Source organism: Petromyzon marinus, chromosome 22 (genome assembly GCF_048934315.1).
Source record: "Petromyzon marinus isolate PM22_M1 ecotype Great Lakes invasive population chromosome 22, UKy_Petmar_22M1.pri1.0, whole genome shotgun sequence".
NCBI classification, from domain to species: domain Eukaryota; kingdom Metazoa; phylum Chordata; class Hyperoartia; order Petromyzontiformes; family Petromyzontidae; genus Petromyzon; species Petromyzon marinus.
Window position 1 is genome coordinate 10,919,185 of NC_133688.1, and position 19,064 is coordinate 10,938,248.

Genomic DNA, 19,064 nt, shown 5'->3' on the forward strand with positions numbered 1-19,064 from the left:
GACCATTAAAGTCAAGCCAAAGTCGTGCGACTGTGGATATGCAAGCCGAACAATGGACCACACACTTAATCCACTGCAGACTGTGCTCCTTTAACGGAGGAGGAGTAATATAAACACTTTCACGAACTCTCTCCTGAAGCCCTCTCACCGTGCCTGGCAGACCTCGAAGTTGTCAATAAGCTCCTGCACACATTGCTGTCATACGCAATAACAGAACAGAATAAAACCAAGATCGAGCGATATTCCACACACTGCTCTGGCGGTACCAGGCTGTAGGACTAAAAGGTAGCAGCTATCAACAGTTGGATACACCATCGCTTCGCTGTCCTCATGCTCTGTCTGTAACACGACAACTGCACCAGTCACAGTCTTGGCGGATTACAAACGTCACTCAAGCCCAACCCTTTCACCATCTCAAAGCGCTGACCGCCTCTAACCGATTACCATCTCCTGCTTTCCTTTTGCCATTACCAGACGAAGCGTAACCAAATGTATGATTATATATGTTAAGGCTTTGTTGTTAGTCCTGCTAAGGCAGGGGGTATCCTCGAGGAGGTGAGGGAGGCGAGACATAGAGGGGTTTGGGCACGTGTTGAGGAGACGATGAAAGTCAACTTGAAGGAATATAGAGATTAGAGACCCATAGACTCACATAGAGACCCATAGTCTAGAAGGGCTGTTGAGATTAGAGAGCCACAGACTCACATAGAGACCCATAGTCTAGAAGGGCTGTGGAGATTAGAGACCCATAGACTCACATAGAGACCCATAGTCTAGAAGGGCTGTGGAGATTAGAGACCCATAGACTCACATAGAGACCCATAGTCTAGAAGGGCTGTGGAGATTAGAGACCCATAGACTCACATAGAGACCCATAGTCTAGAAGGGCTGTGGAGATTAGAGACCCATAGACTCACATAGAGACCCATAGTCTAGAAGGGCTGTTGAGATTAGAGAGCCACAGACTCACATAGAGACCCATAGTCTACAAGGGCCGTGGAGATTAGAGACCCATAGACTCACATAGAGACCCATAGTCTAGAAGGGCTGTGGAGATTAGAGAGCCACAGACTCACATAGAGACCCATAGTCTAGAAGGGCTGTGGAGATTAGAGAGCCACAGACTCACATAGAGACCCATAGTCTAGAAGGGCTGTGGAGATTAGAGACCCATAGACTCACATAGAGACCCATAGTCTAGAAGGGCTGTTGAGATTAGAGAGCCACAGACTCACATAGAGACCCATAGTCTACAAGGGCCGTGGAGATTAGAGACCCATAGACTCACATAGAGACCCATAGTCTAGAAGGGCTGTGGAGATTAGAGAGCCACAGACTCACATAGAGACCCATAGTCTAGAAGGGCTGTGGAGATTAGAGAGCCACAGACTCACATAGAGACCCATAGTCTAGAAGGGCTGTGGAGATTAGAGACCCATAGACTCACATAGAGACCCATAGTCTAGAAGGGCTGTTGAGATTAGAGAGCGACAGACTCACATAGAGACCCATAGTCTAGAAGGGCTGTGGAGATTAGAGAGCGACAGACTCACATAGAGACCCATAGTCTAGAAGGGCTGTGGAGATTAGAGAGCCACAGACTCACATAGAGACCCATAGTCTAGAAGGGCTGTGGAGATTAGAGAGCGACAGACTCACATAGAGACCCATAGTCTAGAAGGGCTGTTGAGATTAGAGAGCGACAGACTCACATAGAGACCCATAGTCTAGAAGGGCTGTGGAGATTAGAGAGCCACAGACTCACATAGAGACCCATAGTCTAGAAGGGCTGTGGAGATTAGAGAGCGACAGACTCACATAGAGACCCATAGTCTAGAAGGGCTGTTGAGATTAGAGAGCGACAGACTCACATAGAGACCCATAGTCTACAAGGGCTGTTGAGATTAGAGAGCGACAGACTCACATAGAGACCCATAGTCTAGAAGGGCTGTGGAGATTAGAGAGCGACAGACTCACATAGAGACCCATAGTCTACAAGGGCTGTGGAGATTAGAGACCCATAGACTCACATAGAGACCCATAGTCTAGAAGGGCTGTGGAGATTAGAGACCCATAGACTCACATAGAGACCCATAGTCTAGAAGGGCTGTGGAGATTAGAGAGCCACAGACTCACATAGAGACCCATAGTCTAGAAGGGCTGTGGAGATTAGAGAGCCACAGACTCACATAGAGACCCATAGTCTAGAAGGGCTGTGGAGATTAGAGAGCGACAGACTCACATAGAGACCCATAGTCTACAAGGGCTGTGGAGATTAGAGACCCATAGACTCACATAGAGACCCATAGTCTAGAAGGGCTGTGGAGATTAGAGACCCATAGACTCACATAGAGACCCATAGTCTAGAAGGGCTGTGGAGATTAGAGAGCCACAGACTCACATAGAGACCCATAGTCTAGAAGGGCTGTGGAGATTAGAGAGCCACAGACTCACATAGAGACCCATAGTCTAGAAGGGCTGTGGAGATTAGAGAGCGACAGACTCACAGAGACCCATAGTCTAGAAGGGCTGTGGAGATTAGAGAGCCACAGACTCACATAGAGACCCATAGTCTAGAAGGGCTGTGGAGATTAGAGAGCCACAGACTCACATAGAGACCCATAGTCTACAAGGGCTGTGGAGATTAGAGACCCATAGACTCACATAGAGACCCATAGTCTAGAAGGGCTGTTGAGATTAGAGAGCGACAGACTCACATAGAGACCCATAGTCTAGAAGGGCTGTGGAGATTAGAGAGCGACAGACTCACATAGAGACCCATAGTCTAGAAGGGCTGTGGAGATTAGAGAGCCACAGACTCACATAGAGACCCATAGTCTAGAAGGGCTGTGGAGATTAGAGAGCGACAGACTCACATAGAGACCCATAGTCTAGAAGGGCTGTTGAGATTAGAGAGCGACAGACTCACATAGAGACCCATAGTCTAGAAGGGCTGTGGAGATTAGAGAGCCACAGACTCACATAGAGACCCATAGTCTAGAAGGGCTGTGGAGATTAGAGAGCGACAGACTCACATAGAGACCCATAGTCTAGAAGGGCTGTTGAGATTAGAGAGCGACAGACTCACATAGAGACCCATAGTCTACAAGGGCTGTTGAGATTAGAGAGCGACAGACTCACATAGAGACCCATAGTCTAGAAGGGCTGTGGAGATTAGAGAGCGACAGACTCACATAGAGACCCATAGTCTACAAGGGCTGTGGAGATTAGAGACCCATAGACTCACATAGAGACCCATAGTCTAGAAGGGCTGTGGAGATTAGAGACCCATAGACTCACATAGAGACCCATAGTCTAGAAGGGCTGTGGAGATTAGAGAGCCACAGACTCACATAGAGACCCATAGTCTAGAAGGGCTGTGGAGATTAGAGAGCCACAGACTCACATAGAGACCCATAGTCTAGAAGGGCTGTGGAGATTAGAGAGCGACAGATTCACATAGAGACCCATAGTCTACAAGGGCTGTGGAGATTAGAGACCCATAGACTCACATAGAGACCCATAGTCTAGAAGGGCTGTGGAGATTAGAGACCCATAGACTCACATAGAGACCCATAGTCTAGAAGGGCTGTGGAGATTAGAGAGCCACAGACTCACATAGAGACCCATAGTCTAGAAGGGCTGTGGAGATTAGAGAGCCACAGACTCACATAGAGACCCATAGTCTAGAAGGGCTGTGGAGATTAGAGAGCGACAGACTCACAGAGACCCATAGTCTAGAAGGGCTGTGGAGATTAGAGAGCCACAGACTCACATAGAGACCCATAGTCTAGAAGGGCTGTGGAGATTAGAGAGCCACAGACTCACATAGAGACCCATAGTCTAGAAGGGCTGTTGAGATTAGAGAGCCACAGACTCACATAGAGACCCATAGTCTAGAAGGGCTGTGGAGATTAGAGAGCCACAGACTCACATAGAGACCCATAGTCTAGAAGGGCTGTGGAGATTAGAGAGCCACAGACTCACATAGAGACCCATAGTCTAGAAGGGCTGTGGAGATTAGAGAGCCACAGACTCACATAGAGACCCATAGTCTAGAAGGGCTGTGGAGATTAGAGAGCGACAGACTCACATAGAGACCCATAGTCTACAAGGGCTGTGGAGATTAGAGACCCATAGACTCACATAGAGACCCATAGTCTAGAAGGGCTGTGGAGATTAGAGACCCATAGACTCACATAGAGACCCATAGTCTAGAAGGGCTGTGGAGATTAGAGAGCCACAGACTCACATAGAGACCCATAGTCTAGAAGGGCTGTGGAGATTAGAGAGCCACAGACTCACATAGAGACCCATAGTCTAGAAGGGCTGTGGAGATTAGAGAGCGACAGACTCACAGAGACCCATAGTCTAGAAGGGCTGTGGAGATTAGAGAGCCACAGACTCACATAGAGACCCATAGTCTAGAAGGGCTGTGGAGATTAGAGAGCCACAGACTCACATAGAGACCCATAGTCTAGAAGGGCTGTTGAGATTAGAGAGCCACAGACTCACATAGAGACCCATAGTCTAGAAGGGCTGTGGAGATTAGAGAGCCACAGACTCACATAGAGACCCATAGTCTAGAAGGGCTGTGGAGTTTAGAGAGCCACAGACTCACATAGAGACCCATAGTCTAGAAGGGCTGTGGAGATTAGAGAGCCACAGACTCACATAGAGACCCATAGTCTACAAGGGCCGTGGAGATTAGAGAGCCACAGACTCACATAGAGACCCATAGTCTAGAAGGGCTGTGGAGATTAGAGAGCCACAGACTCACATAGAGACCCATAGTCTAGAAGGGCTGTGGAGATTAGAGAGCCACAGACTCACATAGAGACCCATAGACTAGAAGGGCTGTAGAGATTAGAGAGCCACAGACTCACATAGAGACCCATAGTCTAGAAGGGCTGTGGAGATTAGAGAGCCACAGACTCACATAGAGACCCATAGTCTACAAGGGTTGTGGAGATTAGAGAGCCACAGACTCACATAGAGACCCATAGTCTAGAAGGGCTGTGGAGATTAGAGAGCCACAGACTCACATAGAGACCCATAGTCTAGAAGGGCTGTGGAGAATAGAGGGCCACAGACTCACATAGAGACCCATAGTCTAGAAGGGCTGTGGAGATTAGAGACCCACAGACTCACATAGAGACCCATAGTCTAGAAGGACTGTTGAGCTTAGAGACCCACAGACTCACATAGAGACCCATAGTCTAGAAGGGCTGTGGAGATGAGAGACCCACAGACTCACATAGAGACCCATAGTCTAGAAGGGCTGTTGAGCTTAGAGACTGACAGACTCACATAGAGACCCATAGTCTAGAAGGGCTGTGGAGATTAGAGACCCACATACACACATTGAGACCCATAGTCTAGAAGGAATGTGGAGATTAGAGACTCATAGACTCACATAGATACCCATAGTCTAGAAGGGCTGTGGAGATTAGAGACCCACAGACTCACATGGAGACCCATAGTCTAGAAGGGATGTGGAGATTAGAGACCCACAGACTCACATGGAGACCCATAATCTAGAAGGGTGATGGAGATTAGAGACCCACAGACTTACATAGAGAACCATAGTCTAGAAGGAATGTGGAGATTAGAGACTCATAGACACACATAGAGACCCATAGTCTAGAAGGGCTGTGGAGATTAGAGACCCACAGACTCACATAGAGACCCATAGTTTAGAAGGACTGTGGAGATTAGAGTGCGACAGACTCACATAGAGACCCATAGGCTAGAAGGGCTGTTAAGATTAGAGACCCACAGACTCACATAGAGACCCATAGTCTAGAAGGGCTGTGGAGATGAGAAACCTACAGACTCACATAGAGACCCATAGTTTAGAAGGTCTGTGGAGGTTAGAGACCCAGACTCACATAGAGACCCATAGTCTAAAAAGGCTATGGAGATGCCGGGCAGTGGAGGGAGACCGAGGGTGAGATGGGAGGAAGCGGTGGTGCAACGCGGCGAGAGAAGAGGCACGTGATGTACATGGAGAGAGAGAATTTGAGCTTCCAATCGATTGCTATAATGGGACTTTTGTCATAGGTTAAGAAGAGTAGGGACTTTATATTCTTGGTTCTTTAGGTAAAGTCACGTTGAAGGGAAACAATAAAATAATAAAATATATATAAAACAATAAAATTCTCACGACGTTTCGACTGCAACACAAGCAGTCATCATCAGTTGTGAAAACCAACGGCAAGAACATTTGAAAGAAGTGGCGGTTTGTATTTACTTATTTATTTTTAAACGTTAGCACCACGAATAGCGATTTAACAGTTTGTTTAGATGGACGAGTCCATCTATGTTCGGAAAAGAGGAGGGGGGAGATGAAAAATTAATGTATGCTGTCTGAAAGCCTCCGTAAGTGTGAACAATCAATTAAGACCCGAAATGGTTTATCAAATCCTTCCAATGATTGCTAAGCCAGAATCCATCTTCCCGGTTGAAATTGTCTCTGTGTTTGTATATGTGGATAGCCTCATGAACGAATCTCTCATGGTAGCCAAATGGCTTGCAAAGAACCTCTGTCTTGGAGAAGTCAATGTCATGTGAGCCTACTGAATTGTAACAGTGACCTGCCACGGCCGAGGTGTTGGTCCTACCGTGTTTAAGGTCTGCTTTGTGTTCACGAATACGGTCCAAGACATGTCGTTTGGTTTCTCCAATGTAACTACTACCACAGAGGCAACTTAGTTTGTAGACACCAGGGTACTGTATGTCCGGAATCACATCTTTTACAGAAGGAACCAGATCACGGATTTTATGTAATGTGTTGAAACGGACCTGGATCTTGTGTTTATTCAAGATTTTGGAGATCTTTTTGTGATCCCCACAATGTAGGGTAAAGTGATGGTTTTGAAAGGCTCCTCAAGGGGGTCATTCTTCATGGTTTGAGTGATAGCTTTGCGGATTGTATAGTCGGAGTAACCATTAGCCTTAAGAGCTTGGTGTACGTGCTTGAGTTCACTGCCTATGTGTTCCTGGTCGGATAGGCATTGGGCTCTATGGTGATGAGAGAATTCTTCTGTGATGGATGGTGGTGGGAATCCGGTTTCAGATAAGCATCCGTATGGGTAGCTTTCCTGTAGACAGAGTGGCTCATTGAACCATCAGGTCTCTTTTAATTAGGACATCCAAAAAAGGTAGCTTGCCATCTTTTTCGACTTCCATGGTAAATCTGATGGCTGGGTGTATGGAATTGATGTGGTCGAAGAATTGGTCTAGAGCAGGCCGGCCATGTGGCCAGATGACAAAAGTGTCATCCACGTACCTCTTCCATAAGGTTGGGCGCAGAGTGGCAGTCTGGATGGCGTCAGTCTCAAATTTCTCCATGAAAATGTTGCCTATAACCGGAAATAGGGGGGAGCCCATTGAGGTGCCCTCAATTTGTAGAAAGTTCCATTCCAAGTGAAGTATGTATTGGTTAAGCAGTGTCTCACCAGGGGGGGTACCTCAGTGTGTAGTCCTTGATGAGCCAAGTCTTCAATGATTGCGATGGTGTCAGGTACAGGAACTTTGGTGAATAAGGAAACTACATCAAAACTGACAAGCAGATCGTCTGGGGACAGGGAAATACCCTTGATTGTCGATACCAGGTGAGTAGAATTTTGTACCGCAGAGGTGGTTTTTCAAGTGAAAGGCTGCAGGATTTCAGACAGAAAACGAGCCAGTTTGTAGGTGGGGGAGTTGATAGTAGAGACGATGGGAGGAAGGGGTGTATCTACTTTATGTATTTTTGGTAAGCCGTATCATCTTGGTGGCCTGGCAGCAGAAGGTTTCAACGAAAATTGTTTAGTTTGATCAATGAATGCGGTTGAATCAGAAATTATTTTGTTGGTTTGTGTGACGAGGCTGTTGATGGGATCTCTTTTTATTTTTATATAGCTGCCATCGTCGAGTAATTCTTTAATTTTGTTGTTATATTCTATTTTATCCATGATGACAGTAGCATTGCCCTTGTCGGCTGAGAGGATTACAATGTCATCACTCGTTTTTAATTTACATGATTCAAAACGCGCTGCTTTGCTGAGGTTGCTAGCTGGCATCTTAGCGTTTTTGAGGGTTGCAGCGATTTCAGATCTTGCTACGTCTGCAGCGATGTGACCCAGGCCCTTGAGAGCCACGTCTACTTGGGCAATGATATTTTTAACTGGTATGTGTTTGGGTGTGACTGCAAAGTTTAGACATTTAGGTAAAACGGATTTCAGACCATCGGAAATGGAACTGTTACTACGATTAATTACGACTTTGTTAACGTCTAGATTTTTGGTGTGTGGGTCCGGTCTTTTGTTGGAGAGGATGTTAAATTTGGAAATCAGGTTGTCTTTACATTTGGTCGACATAGTAGCAGCTGAAGAGGCAGTCATATTGTCTATATGTTCCCAATCCAATGTGGACATTGTTGCCGTCAATGATAAGTGTGTTTTGTAGAATGTCTTGTCTAACTGATCTAGTTCGGTGCGTATAAGTCTGATTTTCTCTGAGATAAGAGCTAAGCTCGTTTTGAAAATAATTCGTTTCGCATTAGAAGAAGTTACAGCAGCAGAGGTCAGTGTAAATGCGATTGGTATTACCCCAGAGTCGCGGCATCTCTTCAGAAAGGTGAGAGACTCGATCAGCTGAGCCTTCTTATCCCGGAGTTTGTTGAAGGATCTTAAAGTTATGTGGAAACCCTCCCTGTAGAGGCGGTTAAATTTTGATTTAAAGCTTTCGTGACTGTAGTGATTCATATTCTTGGTTCTTTCGGTAAAGTCACGTTGAAGGGAAACAATAAAATAATAAAATATATATAAAACAATACAATTCTCACGACGTTTCGACTGCAACACAAGCAGTCATCATCAGGTGTGAAAACCAACGGCAAGAACATTTGAAAGAAGTGGCGGTTTGTATTTATTTATTCAATTTTAGACGTTAGCACCACGGATAGCGATTTGACAGTTTGTTTAGATGGACGCATCCATCTATGTTCGGAAAAGAGGAGGGGGGAGACGAAAAATTAATGTATGCTGTCTGAAAGCCACCGTAAGCGTGAACAATAAATTAAGACCCGAAATGGTTTATCAAATTCTTCCAATGATTGCTAAGCCAGAATCCATCTTCTCGGTTGAAATTATCTCTGTGTTTGTATATGTGGATAGCCTCATGAACGAATCTCTCATGGTAGCCAGATGGCTTGCAAAGAACCTAACAATCCAATGATTATCGAAAAATCTCTGACCGGCTTCTGGTAAATATCTTGTAGTTATCATTACGACTAGAGGTCTGTACCAGACAGCTGAATATGAAATATTCATCTATAAAGACCATGGATATGTAAGCTGCGGACCTAGCATTCCACAGCAAAGATGTGAAGTGGAATGAAGCTGGTGTGACCGCCCCCCCCCCTCCCCCGTCCTCTTCGCACAGGTTTTGAAATGGGTGGAGGAGGCTGTGCAAGCTTCCAAGGTGCACATTCTGTCCACGGACCACGAGTCAAGCGACCAGAACACGTGGCAGATCCCGTTTGATCCGAGCCTCAAGGAGGTCACAGTCTCCCTCAGCGGCCTGTCTCCCTCCATCGAGATCCGGGACCCGTCAGGTATGAGCCCATTATCCTTGTTGTTATTATTCTTCATAATTTTACTCGTTTTTTTCTGGAGGGTTCTGTTTAGTTTTCGCAATAGGATGCGACGCTTGCTTTCCGTTTCCCCGTTGAATGATTTGCGAGTAAATCATATCTTTCGTTACAAATTTGGACCGTGACGCTAGCGCACCCTCCTTCGAAAAGGCGTCACGGGATCTTCAACGTCGAATGTGAAAACAGACGGCATGCATTTTATTAACAATATGATCGTGAAATAATTATTTTTTAAAAATGTACCTCGCAACGCGCACACACGCATTGAAATGGCTGAACATCGCCGTTCAATCGCGAAACTCGGCAGGTGGCGCGGCACACGGAGGTCACGGCTCCACGTGCCCCAGGTTCACGGCTCCATGAGTGTGGCGCCTCCAGGTGGCTCGCGCGGCTCGCGCGCTGCCACTGGGCCACACCGCCATCCACCCCCTCAGCGAGCGCGGCGGCGGGGGGGGCGGTGCTCCGGCTGAGAGCCGTCCGCTTGCATCGGAGCATTTACAGCCCCCTGCCCCCTAAGCTCTCAATGCTGTAGAAGAAGTGGCCATGTGGCTCAAATTCTTCTGAACCTGAGGATACTGCCCTGGGTCCAAGAGAACCGGCATGACGATGTCTTTTGTTTACACGTGACAGGCGATTGTGTGACCTCGTGGTGAAATGTTACCTCCCTCGCCTGGTATGGAGGAGATCCTGGGTTCGATCCTGACCCAGATGCCTGCATATTTTGGGTCCGCGTGTTCTCTCTCTCCCCGCGGTCATGTGGATTTTTCTCCGGGTCCTCCGGTTTTTGCCCTCCATATTTAGAAACACGCGTTAAAATAACTTTACTGGAAATATAACTTTCCACATATGATGATATCAGCCATTTCGATTATCTATCTTGTGTGGCTATGTCACCTCTGAAAAAGAGCTCATCGCTCAACGAGCTTTACCTGGGGGAAAAAATTGCTTAGTTTCGTCAGACGAGACATTTTAGCATCTTGTTACATCAGCATCATCATCACGATCTATGGGCAGATAGCCCGTAGGTATGCACTGCACATTTCGTCATTTGTTGTTTCCACTTTCCTCTGTCTTCTACCAATATGCTCAAGCAGTGGCCACATCTTTCTGGCACCAATCTCTGATGTCAAGTCATTCTCTGTTAGGTCTTCCTCTTATCACAGAGAGGGATCAATAAGTCAATCCTTGCGAGAAGCATGCACATTATTGCTTTGTATGGATCTTACAAACCCGATGACTGGAATAGTGAAGAGCATTTTAGGCCTGCCTCCTAGGCTTCATGCCTGCATCACAACACTGAACCCAGCAGTGCTGGGTCCAAATCTGAGCAAGCCTCCCCATAACTTAAATGGGTTCTCGAGTATAATGAGTCTTGCCGATAGTATCAAGCAATTTTCTGGATACATTATTTGGTGGCAATGCGTTGGCAGTGCTTGCACAAGCACACGTAACAAAACAAACTCAACACATTCAACAATAATAGTGCGGCCTTAACAAGGAAAAGTACACAATAGGCAACATTTGGGGCAATGGGCCTTCTTCACAGGACATAAAAAGAGGCCAGAGACATAGAGTGAATAATAATGATTAAGGTTGGATACTACACTCTACACGAGTGTTCTTCATTGCGACCCCTGGTGGCCTTTAGTGCAGCCCCCCATGTGCGGCTCCCGACAATACACAACGAGTGAAAGCACGACGAGTGATAACACGACGAGTGATAACACGACGAGTGATAACACGACGAGTGATAACACAACGAGTGATAACACAACGATGGAAAACACGACGAGTGATAACACGACGAGTGATAACACAACGAGTGATAACACAACGAGGGAAAACACGACGAGTGATAACACGACGAGTGAAAACACAACGAGTGATAGCACAACGAGTGATAACACAACGAGTGATAACACAACGAGTGAAAACACAACGAGTGATAACACAACGAGTGAAAACACGACGAGTGAAAACACGACGAGTGATAACACGACGAGTGATAACACAACGAGTGAAAACACGACGAGTGATAACACGACGAGTGAAAACACAACGAGTGAAAGCACGACGAGTGATAACACGACGAGTGATAACACGACGAGTGATAACACAACGAGTGATAACACAACGAGTGAAAACACAACGAGTGATAACACAACGAGTGATAACACAACAAGTGATAACACAACGAGTGATAACACGACGAGTGATAACACAACGAGTGATAACACAACGAGTGATAACACGACGAGTGATAACACAACGAGTGAAAACACAACGAGTGATAACACAACGAGTGAAAACACAACGAGTGAAAGCACGACGAGTGATAACACAACGAGTGATAACACAACGAGTGAAAACACAACGAGTGAAAACACAAAGAGTGATAACACGACGAGTGATAACACGACGAGTGAAAACACGACGAGTGAAAACACAACGAGTGAAAACACGACGAGTGAAAACACGAGTGAAAACACAACGAGTGATAACACAACGAGTGATAACACGGCGAGTGATAACACAACGAGTGATAACACGGCGAGTGATAACACAACGAGTGATAACACAACGAGTGAAAACACAACGAGTGATAACACAACGAGTGATAACACAACGAGTGATAACACCCCCCACCATCATCGTGCGGCTCTCAAACCCAACAATGGTTTCAGATGTGTGGCGGCCCTTACACTGATGATGCCTTATCGGCGAAAGTGGCGCCTTTCTCAAAATGAGTGAAGAACACTGCTTTACACCATGGGGCCCGATGAGAATGAAGTTTTTAAAATGCTCTCTGATGACCAGTTTTTAAATAGGCATACGAATAGTTTACTCTTGTTCAAAATTAAGAAGAGTAAATTTGTCTTGGGCAGGAAAATTAAGAACGCATCTAATGTATGTATGTTGAACTTCTTTCACACCGTACGTAGCCAACCATGCTAATAGGAGGTGCGGGGGAAGGACGACAAACTAAACACAAAAACAATTGTAAAGAAATAACGTCTTAACTCCAAGGGGACACGGCCGCCATGGAGATGGAGCGATAAGATCGGTTCACGTTTAGAGGAGAGATCGATGTTAGCAGCATTGTACCTTGAGGAATTACGGTGGGGTAGCGGGAGGCCTTCGCCCAGCAATGGATACACAATGGCCTCTGACGATTGTGTTATTTTAGGGCCGGTCGTGTTAAACCCAAAAAACACGTCAAACAAAGTGCAATTAATCTTCTCTCTTAACTTTAGTCGAGCGTAACCCTCTTCACAGTTGTGTTTAAATCGTCCTCGGCTGTGTGCCTAGTGGCTTGACACGCGCCCTGGTTGCAAGCTTAATGGGCTTGAGTCGCCGTGACTTGGGTGAGTCCCCTTTGCATCGCCCTCCACTATGAAGAGGGCAGCCAGCCTCGCCTCTTTTGGGGCACCGGCGAGGTCGCAAAGGGCATTTATTGAAATGACTGCCTGAGGATGCTAAAACGAATGCATATGTAAATAAACAAACAATTACACATACCAGCGGATCGCCTCTCACAGAAAAGCAATGCCTCGTTAACTGAAAACCTCCAGACTTACAGCTAGATTACAGATGCGTTTATAACCATTATATCCTTCTAGATGTTCAGAATAAATACTTTTAGAACATTTCATTTGCTCTTCCACTGTTCATCGTCAGACATCTGTGACATTACGTAGTGCCGTAAGAATTCTTCTTTCTGCACCCGTTACACCCCCCCCGAGGCCATCCCTCCCCCAAGCCCCCCCCCCCTACCCTCCACCCCAATCCCACCGCTTTTAAAAACCCAAAACCCAGAATCCAAACTCAACCACCCCGCTACTTCCTCGGGTCACGTCTAATTAATCCCTCGTGCCGCCTGCCTTCTCTAATTTGTCCTGTCCCTTGCCCTGCCCCCTCCCGCCCCCAGGGCCTCCGCGCGTTTGCGATGTTCCCTTCTTGCCATTCTCGCGTTCCCAGCCGCCCCCACTACTGGACCCGGCGTCGAGATGTTAACAACCTCGCCCGGTGTACAGGAGGTCGCGGCTTCGATCCCGACCCTGACGCCTGCTGTATATTTGGCGTTTGCATGTCTCTCTCTCTCTACCCGTGGTGAGATGTTAACAGCCTCGCCCGGTGTACAGGAGGTCGCGGCTTCGATCCCGACCCTGACGCCTGCTGTATATTTGGAGTTTGCGTGTCTCTCTCTCTCACCATCATCACGATGGCTATGAGATGTTAACTACCTCGCCTGGTGTACAGGAGGTCGCGGCTTCGATCCCGACCCTGACGCCTGCTGTATATTTGGAGTTTGCGTGTCTCTCTCTCTCACCATCATCACGATGGCTATGAGATGTTAACTACCTCGCCTGGTGTACAGGAGGTCGCGGCTTCGATCCCGACCCTGACGCCTGCTGTATATTTGGAGTTCGCGTGTCTCTCTCTCTACCCGTGGTGAGATGTTAACTACCTCGCCTGGTGTACAGGAGGTCGCGGCTTCGATCCCGACCCTGACGCCTGCTGTATATTTGGAGTTCGCGTGTCTCTCTCCCTGTGGTCGCGTGGATTCTTCCCCGGTTTTTCCCCTCCACATTTACGCGTTTAGAGTATTTGGCTGCGATAAATTTCCACAGAATTAGTCACTTCGCTGAGCTGTCATTTGTGGCCAGGTCGCTTTTGAAAAATAGCCACATAGCTCAGTGGGCCTTACCTTGTAAAATAAAATAAAAATAGTTCAGTTTAGTTGAGCACATCTGTGAAAAAGAGCTTGACAGCTCATCGGATTCGTCCAGTGCAAACAAATGTTCTGATTCTGATCTTAATCTGACTCGCCCACCCACCCCCAGTCACACCTTCTCCCCCTCTCCCAAACCCAGCTTCTTCCTCACACCTTTTTATCTGCTACTTAAGCCTCTTTTCCCTTCTATGGTAATGTATTATCTCCCCTAGTCACACCACTGTTTGCCCTCCACTACAAATCCAACTTCATTCATCTGATTCCAAAGTCTGCTACTCACTGTAAAATTCCATGGCCAACCCGGATGCACTTCTTTAAATCTATTTGTTCGCCTATGGCATCGTGTCTAAGGCTACAATGTTATCACAGATGTCACGGTGGGTCACAGAATCGTGTAAGTGGATGTTGAAACACATTGGATTCGCCTATGGCGGGGTTTGACTAGGGAGATAAAGTGGCCCCAGCCAACTGTGATGCAGAGAGAGATGGACATGCACAGCAACATGGAGATATGCATACAGAGACATGAGGATACAAAGACAAACATCCCCCATGGAGCCTTTAACAGACTGTTGAGGCAAGTGCTGTTAGCGAGCACCTATGGAGGGCGACACGGCATCACGTGGGGGTGGGTGCCCAGCACCATGCCCGGCCGGCTTTGTCTCCCCAGTGGCGATGTTTACACACCGTACCAGGTACTCATTTGAGGCTGAGGCGACCTAGGAGAGGCCCAAGACCGGTTCAGATATTCGTCACCGATGTTGACTGCGAGCGTGAAACAATGTCTGGCCGCCGTGTTCGTAACGCAGAAGGCAGACCAACTCGCTTCTTTGGCCATCCTAGAACGGAAGTTGTAATATTCACGAAAAAAAATAGCAGAGTAATAATTGTATCTTGTGTAAATTTAATGGCAGTGAATCTTGCACAAAACGAAGTCATCAAACACTTCACTGCAGTTCACTGTAGCGCTGTATTAATGGCAGTGAATTTGGCACAAAACGAAATCATAAAACACCTCAATTCATGTCACTGTAGCACTGTATATAACTGACCTTCAATTGGTTCAAATTCAATGCTCTGATACTTTATTCTCTTCTGCATTCGGTCGCTGGGGTTGAAATAAATTGGAATTCGATACAGTATCTGGAAAATCACCGAGAAATTTCTATTTTACCATAATGTAGAAGCATAAATTAGACTTTTTGTTTCCGCTCGACCTTCTGCGTGAGTGTAAAAATCCACCCGCTCATGAATATTCATGACGGGGGGTGCGGCATGTGGAGTGACGTCATGCGCGTTACACACAGACATTCTTGGCTCATTATAGTAGTGATTCAGACCTTATTGGTCATCCCGTGCCCTGAAAATCTCAACGTTTATCCTAGAAGGTCCCATCATCGGGGAGAAACACAAACAAATAGACAAACACATTTATTTTGCCCGTTTTAAAACGTCTGTACGCCATATGGTCTATTCATAACACGACCATTGTTAACTTTTTTGCAAAGCAGTACTTATTTTATTGGAAATGAAGAGATGATGGGCTCAGTTAACCCCCAATGTGATAAGTAAATTTAAATAAATGCAACACTCGAGTGTGCAGTGTTCGTACATTGTAAGCCCGATGACACAGCTTTGTCATGCATGTGCTACTGAACTGGTTACACGTCTGTCAAGAGTCTTGAACATCGTGCATCGGTAGTGAGTTCCAGGCCAATGACTGTGGAGCAGCGTTGTCCAAATCCAACTCCTTATCTGTTGATTGTGATTTCGCCTGTGTACTCCAGACGTGACATTTATTTATTGTCTCAACTCCCTCTCCCTTCTCACCGTCTCACTTTATATTTATGTGCACTCTCTCACTCATTCTCTCACTCACTCTATCTCATTCTCTCTCTTCTCTCATTCTATCACTTACTCTCACTCACTCACTCTCTCACCCACTCTCTCACTCTCTCACTCACTCTATCTCATTCTTTCTCTCATTCTGTCACTCACTCTCTCACCCACCCTCTCACTCTCTCTCTCACTCCCTCACTCTCTCCCTCACTCACTCTCTCACTCACTCTATCTCATTATTTCTCTCTCATTCTGTCACTCACTCTCGCTCACTCACTCTCTCACTCCCTCACTCATTCTCTCACTCACTCTATCTCATTCTGTCACTTTCTCACTCACTCTCTCACTCCCTCACTCACTCACTCTATCTCATTATTTCTCTCTCATTCTAACACTCTCTCACTCACTCTCGCTCACTCACTCTCTCTCTCACTCACTCACTCCCTCATTCACTCACTCTCATTCTCTCTCACTCACTCACTCTCACTCTCTCACTCACTCACTCTCTCACTCACTCTCTCACTCTCTCACTCACTCTCTCCTGTGACCACGTTGGCCGTGGTCTCTCGTTGTCGTCGTCCGGTTTCACAACGATCATCGTTCCCAATGGCCCCTGGTCCCTCTAGGCAAGCTCATGAAGAAGGGAGCCGGACTCACAGAACTGCTGCACATTCCCAACTCAGCCAAGGTGGTGAATATCAAGGACCCTGCTCCTGGCCTCTGGACAATCAAGGTTTGATCGCTTTGTCTGCTGTAAATGTTACCTACGGAAAACGTTTCTGCATTCTCATTCAAGCTGAGTGGGGGATGGGAGGGGGGGTGACTCAGCCTATAATTCCTTTATGGTTGTTAAAATAAGTACCATTTTGAGGGTGGTCAACAGCGGTTTGCTAGACTCTCCTCAGCCATAGGAAGGTGGAGTTTTCACCACTGGTTCGGGGCTGTAAACGGAAGATGGGCACCACCTCACTGCTCATTTGAGCAAAAGAATCACTTTGATTCTTGTTGTGGGCTTGAACCAGATGGGAGACTGCCGTGGGCTAACGGTTATCACTCCGGACTTGCAATCCATCCAGGGTTTGTCGATTCCATCTCCGGGAACGGAAGTTGAAAGAATGGTGCAAGTTTCTTAAATACCCCCCTCCCCCCCCCCCCCCGCTCTGTCCCCCCTCCAGCACTGTAATTGACTACAGCACAGCTAGGCGATCGGCAAGCCACCTGCGGTGGTGTAAAGTGCGAGTGCTTCCACCTCGAACAAGAGTTCTGGCCAGAGAAGAGTTCTGGCCAGAGATGTGGCCAAAAGACGCTCGAGAGGGGCTCTGTAGAGCTCCCTCGAAGTGGAGGCAGCTCACACAGTGGTGTGAGCAAGCAATTGCAGGGCTGCTCCTGTACCTTTTGCCTCTTTACTCACACCAGTAATTGAAGATCACTCATCTCGAATGGATGCTCTGGGCCACTGGTGGAATTTAGACATTCACATGATAAGCAAGCGATCTGTCTATGAGATGAATCACTGTAGACGTACTGCAAAGTAGTCTTTTTTTATCCAACAAATATGATGAGGTTGAGTTGATCTGCAACCGGGACTTAAATACTCAACGTTTGAACGTGTCTTATATAAAAATGCACTTTATCTGTGTGTTTGGCGAATTGACGAATGTTTTAACTTTCGAGGATTCGTATCACGAGTGCGATCAAAGTCATGTCAGGAGATGGAGAAATGCCATTTTGGGAACTCCTTCAGTCGGAGGAGCCTCGCAATGTCGGCGGACAATCCTGGCAAGATAACAATAGAGAAGCGCTTCTGGAGTCATTTCAAGAGACTTATCTTATGGCTCGGTTACATCCCTTCACTCCCCCTCTTCATGTCCCCTATTAACCCAAAAAACACAGAGCTTACTTACACGTGCACCTAACTCTTACACAGCACCACGTGGTAGCCGTCTTTTGTCCCGTAATTTACCCAACGATCTTCACATTTGTTCGCCCTGACAAGGTGAACCGAACTCAATTATATGAAGGGGTGACATTTGCATTATTTGTTGTTGTTGTTGTGTGTAGTCACTGATGATTGGCTTGCGCTCATCAATACACTGCACTCGAGAGAGCCTGGGATTTTTTGTGCGGGTGTCTGAAACCCAAATTTTGAACACCAAGATCTCAGGAGTGGTGACTCAGTGCACTGATATCGGCATCCCTCTGGTCCACCCAGCCAATCTCAATACATGACAGCTCTTCACGTGTCTATTTTTCTTTTCTGTCCCACCAGCCTATTTTTCTCGTACTAAAAACACACTGGTGAAGGGACGGCGTCCCCTTCAACGTTCATCAGCTTGCCAAATTGTCCGGAGCTCTTGTTACACGAATGTTTTGTGAACGCCAAAACCCCTTCGTCTTTTACGGGAGTTAGCCCCCAAATGCACAGCATGTGTAATTTAAAAAAAAAATTGCTCTGTTCGTGCCTTTTTCCTTTGCAACACACGTACTCGACCTGAACCGCGCTGTCTTCTCCCCCAGGTCGCCGTTGGCCTCAGTTTCAGTTTATTTGTTTTGGTATAGCCCTGTGAGCCATTCGGCTCTTGAATCGGGTGCAACCACGGAAATGGAGCTCGTTCGACAAATGGCCCTGCCATCTTGTAGCACTCTCTCACCCGCCCGCCGAATGATCACATATTAAAGTCTCCCAGAGTGGGGCCTGATGGTGGATAAACTACACCAGGGCCCTTTTTAATATGTTCGAAATTACAAATATAGTTAAAGATATTATTACACTTATAAAGTGAGCGTCTGCATCACAAATTCACTATGAGATAGATAGATTTTATTTCTATCAGCAGGAATGGCCTGATG

General features: G+C 46.7%; 1 protein-coding gene across 2 annotated transcripts in view; it reads left to right on the forward strand.

Annotated features, from left to right (window-relative positions):
* The window catches only part of HMCN1 (hemicentin 1), a 279,869-nt gene that overhangs the window by 55,704 nt on the left and 205,101 nt on the right, over positions 1–19,064 (forward strand). For both annotated transcript variants that reach the window (XM_076068718.1, XM_076068719.1), the window contains exons 6-7: positions 9,430–9,601; positions 16,841–16,947. In XM_076068718.1, coding sequence (XP_075924833.1) covers positions 9,430–9,601; positions 16,841–16,947 — 279 coding nt within the window. The remainder of the gene's footprint in view (positions 1–9,429; positions 9,602–16,840; positions 16,948–19,064) is intronic.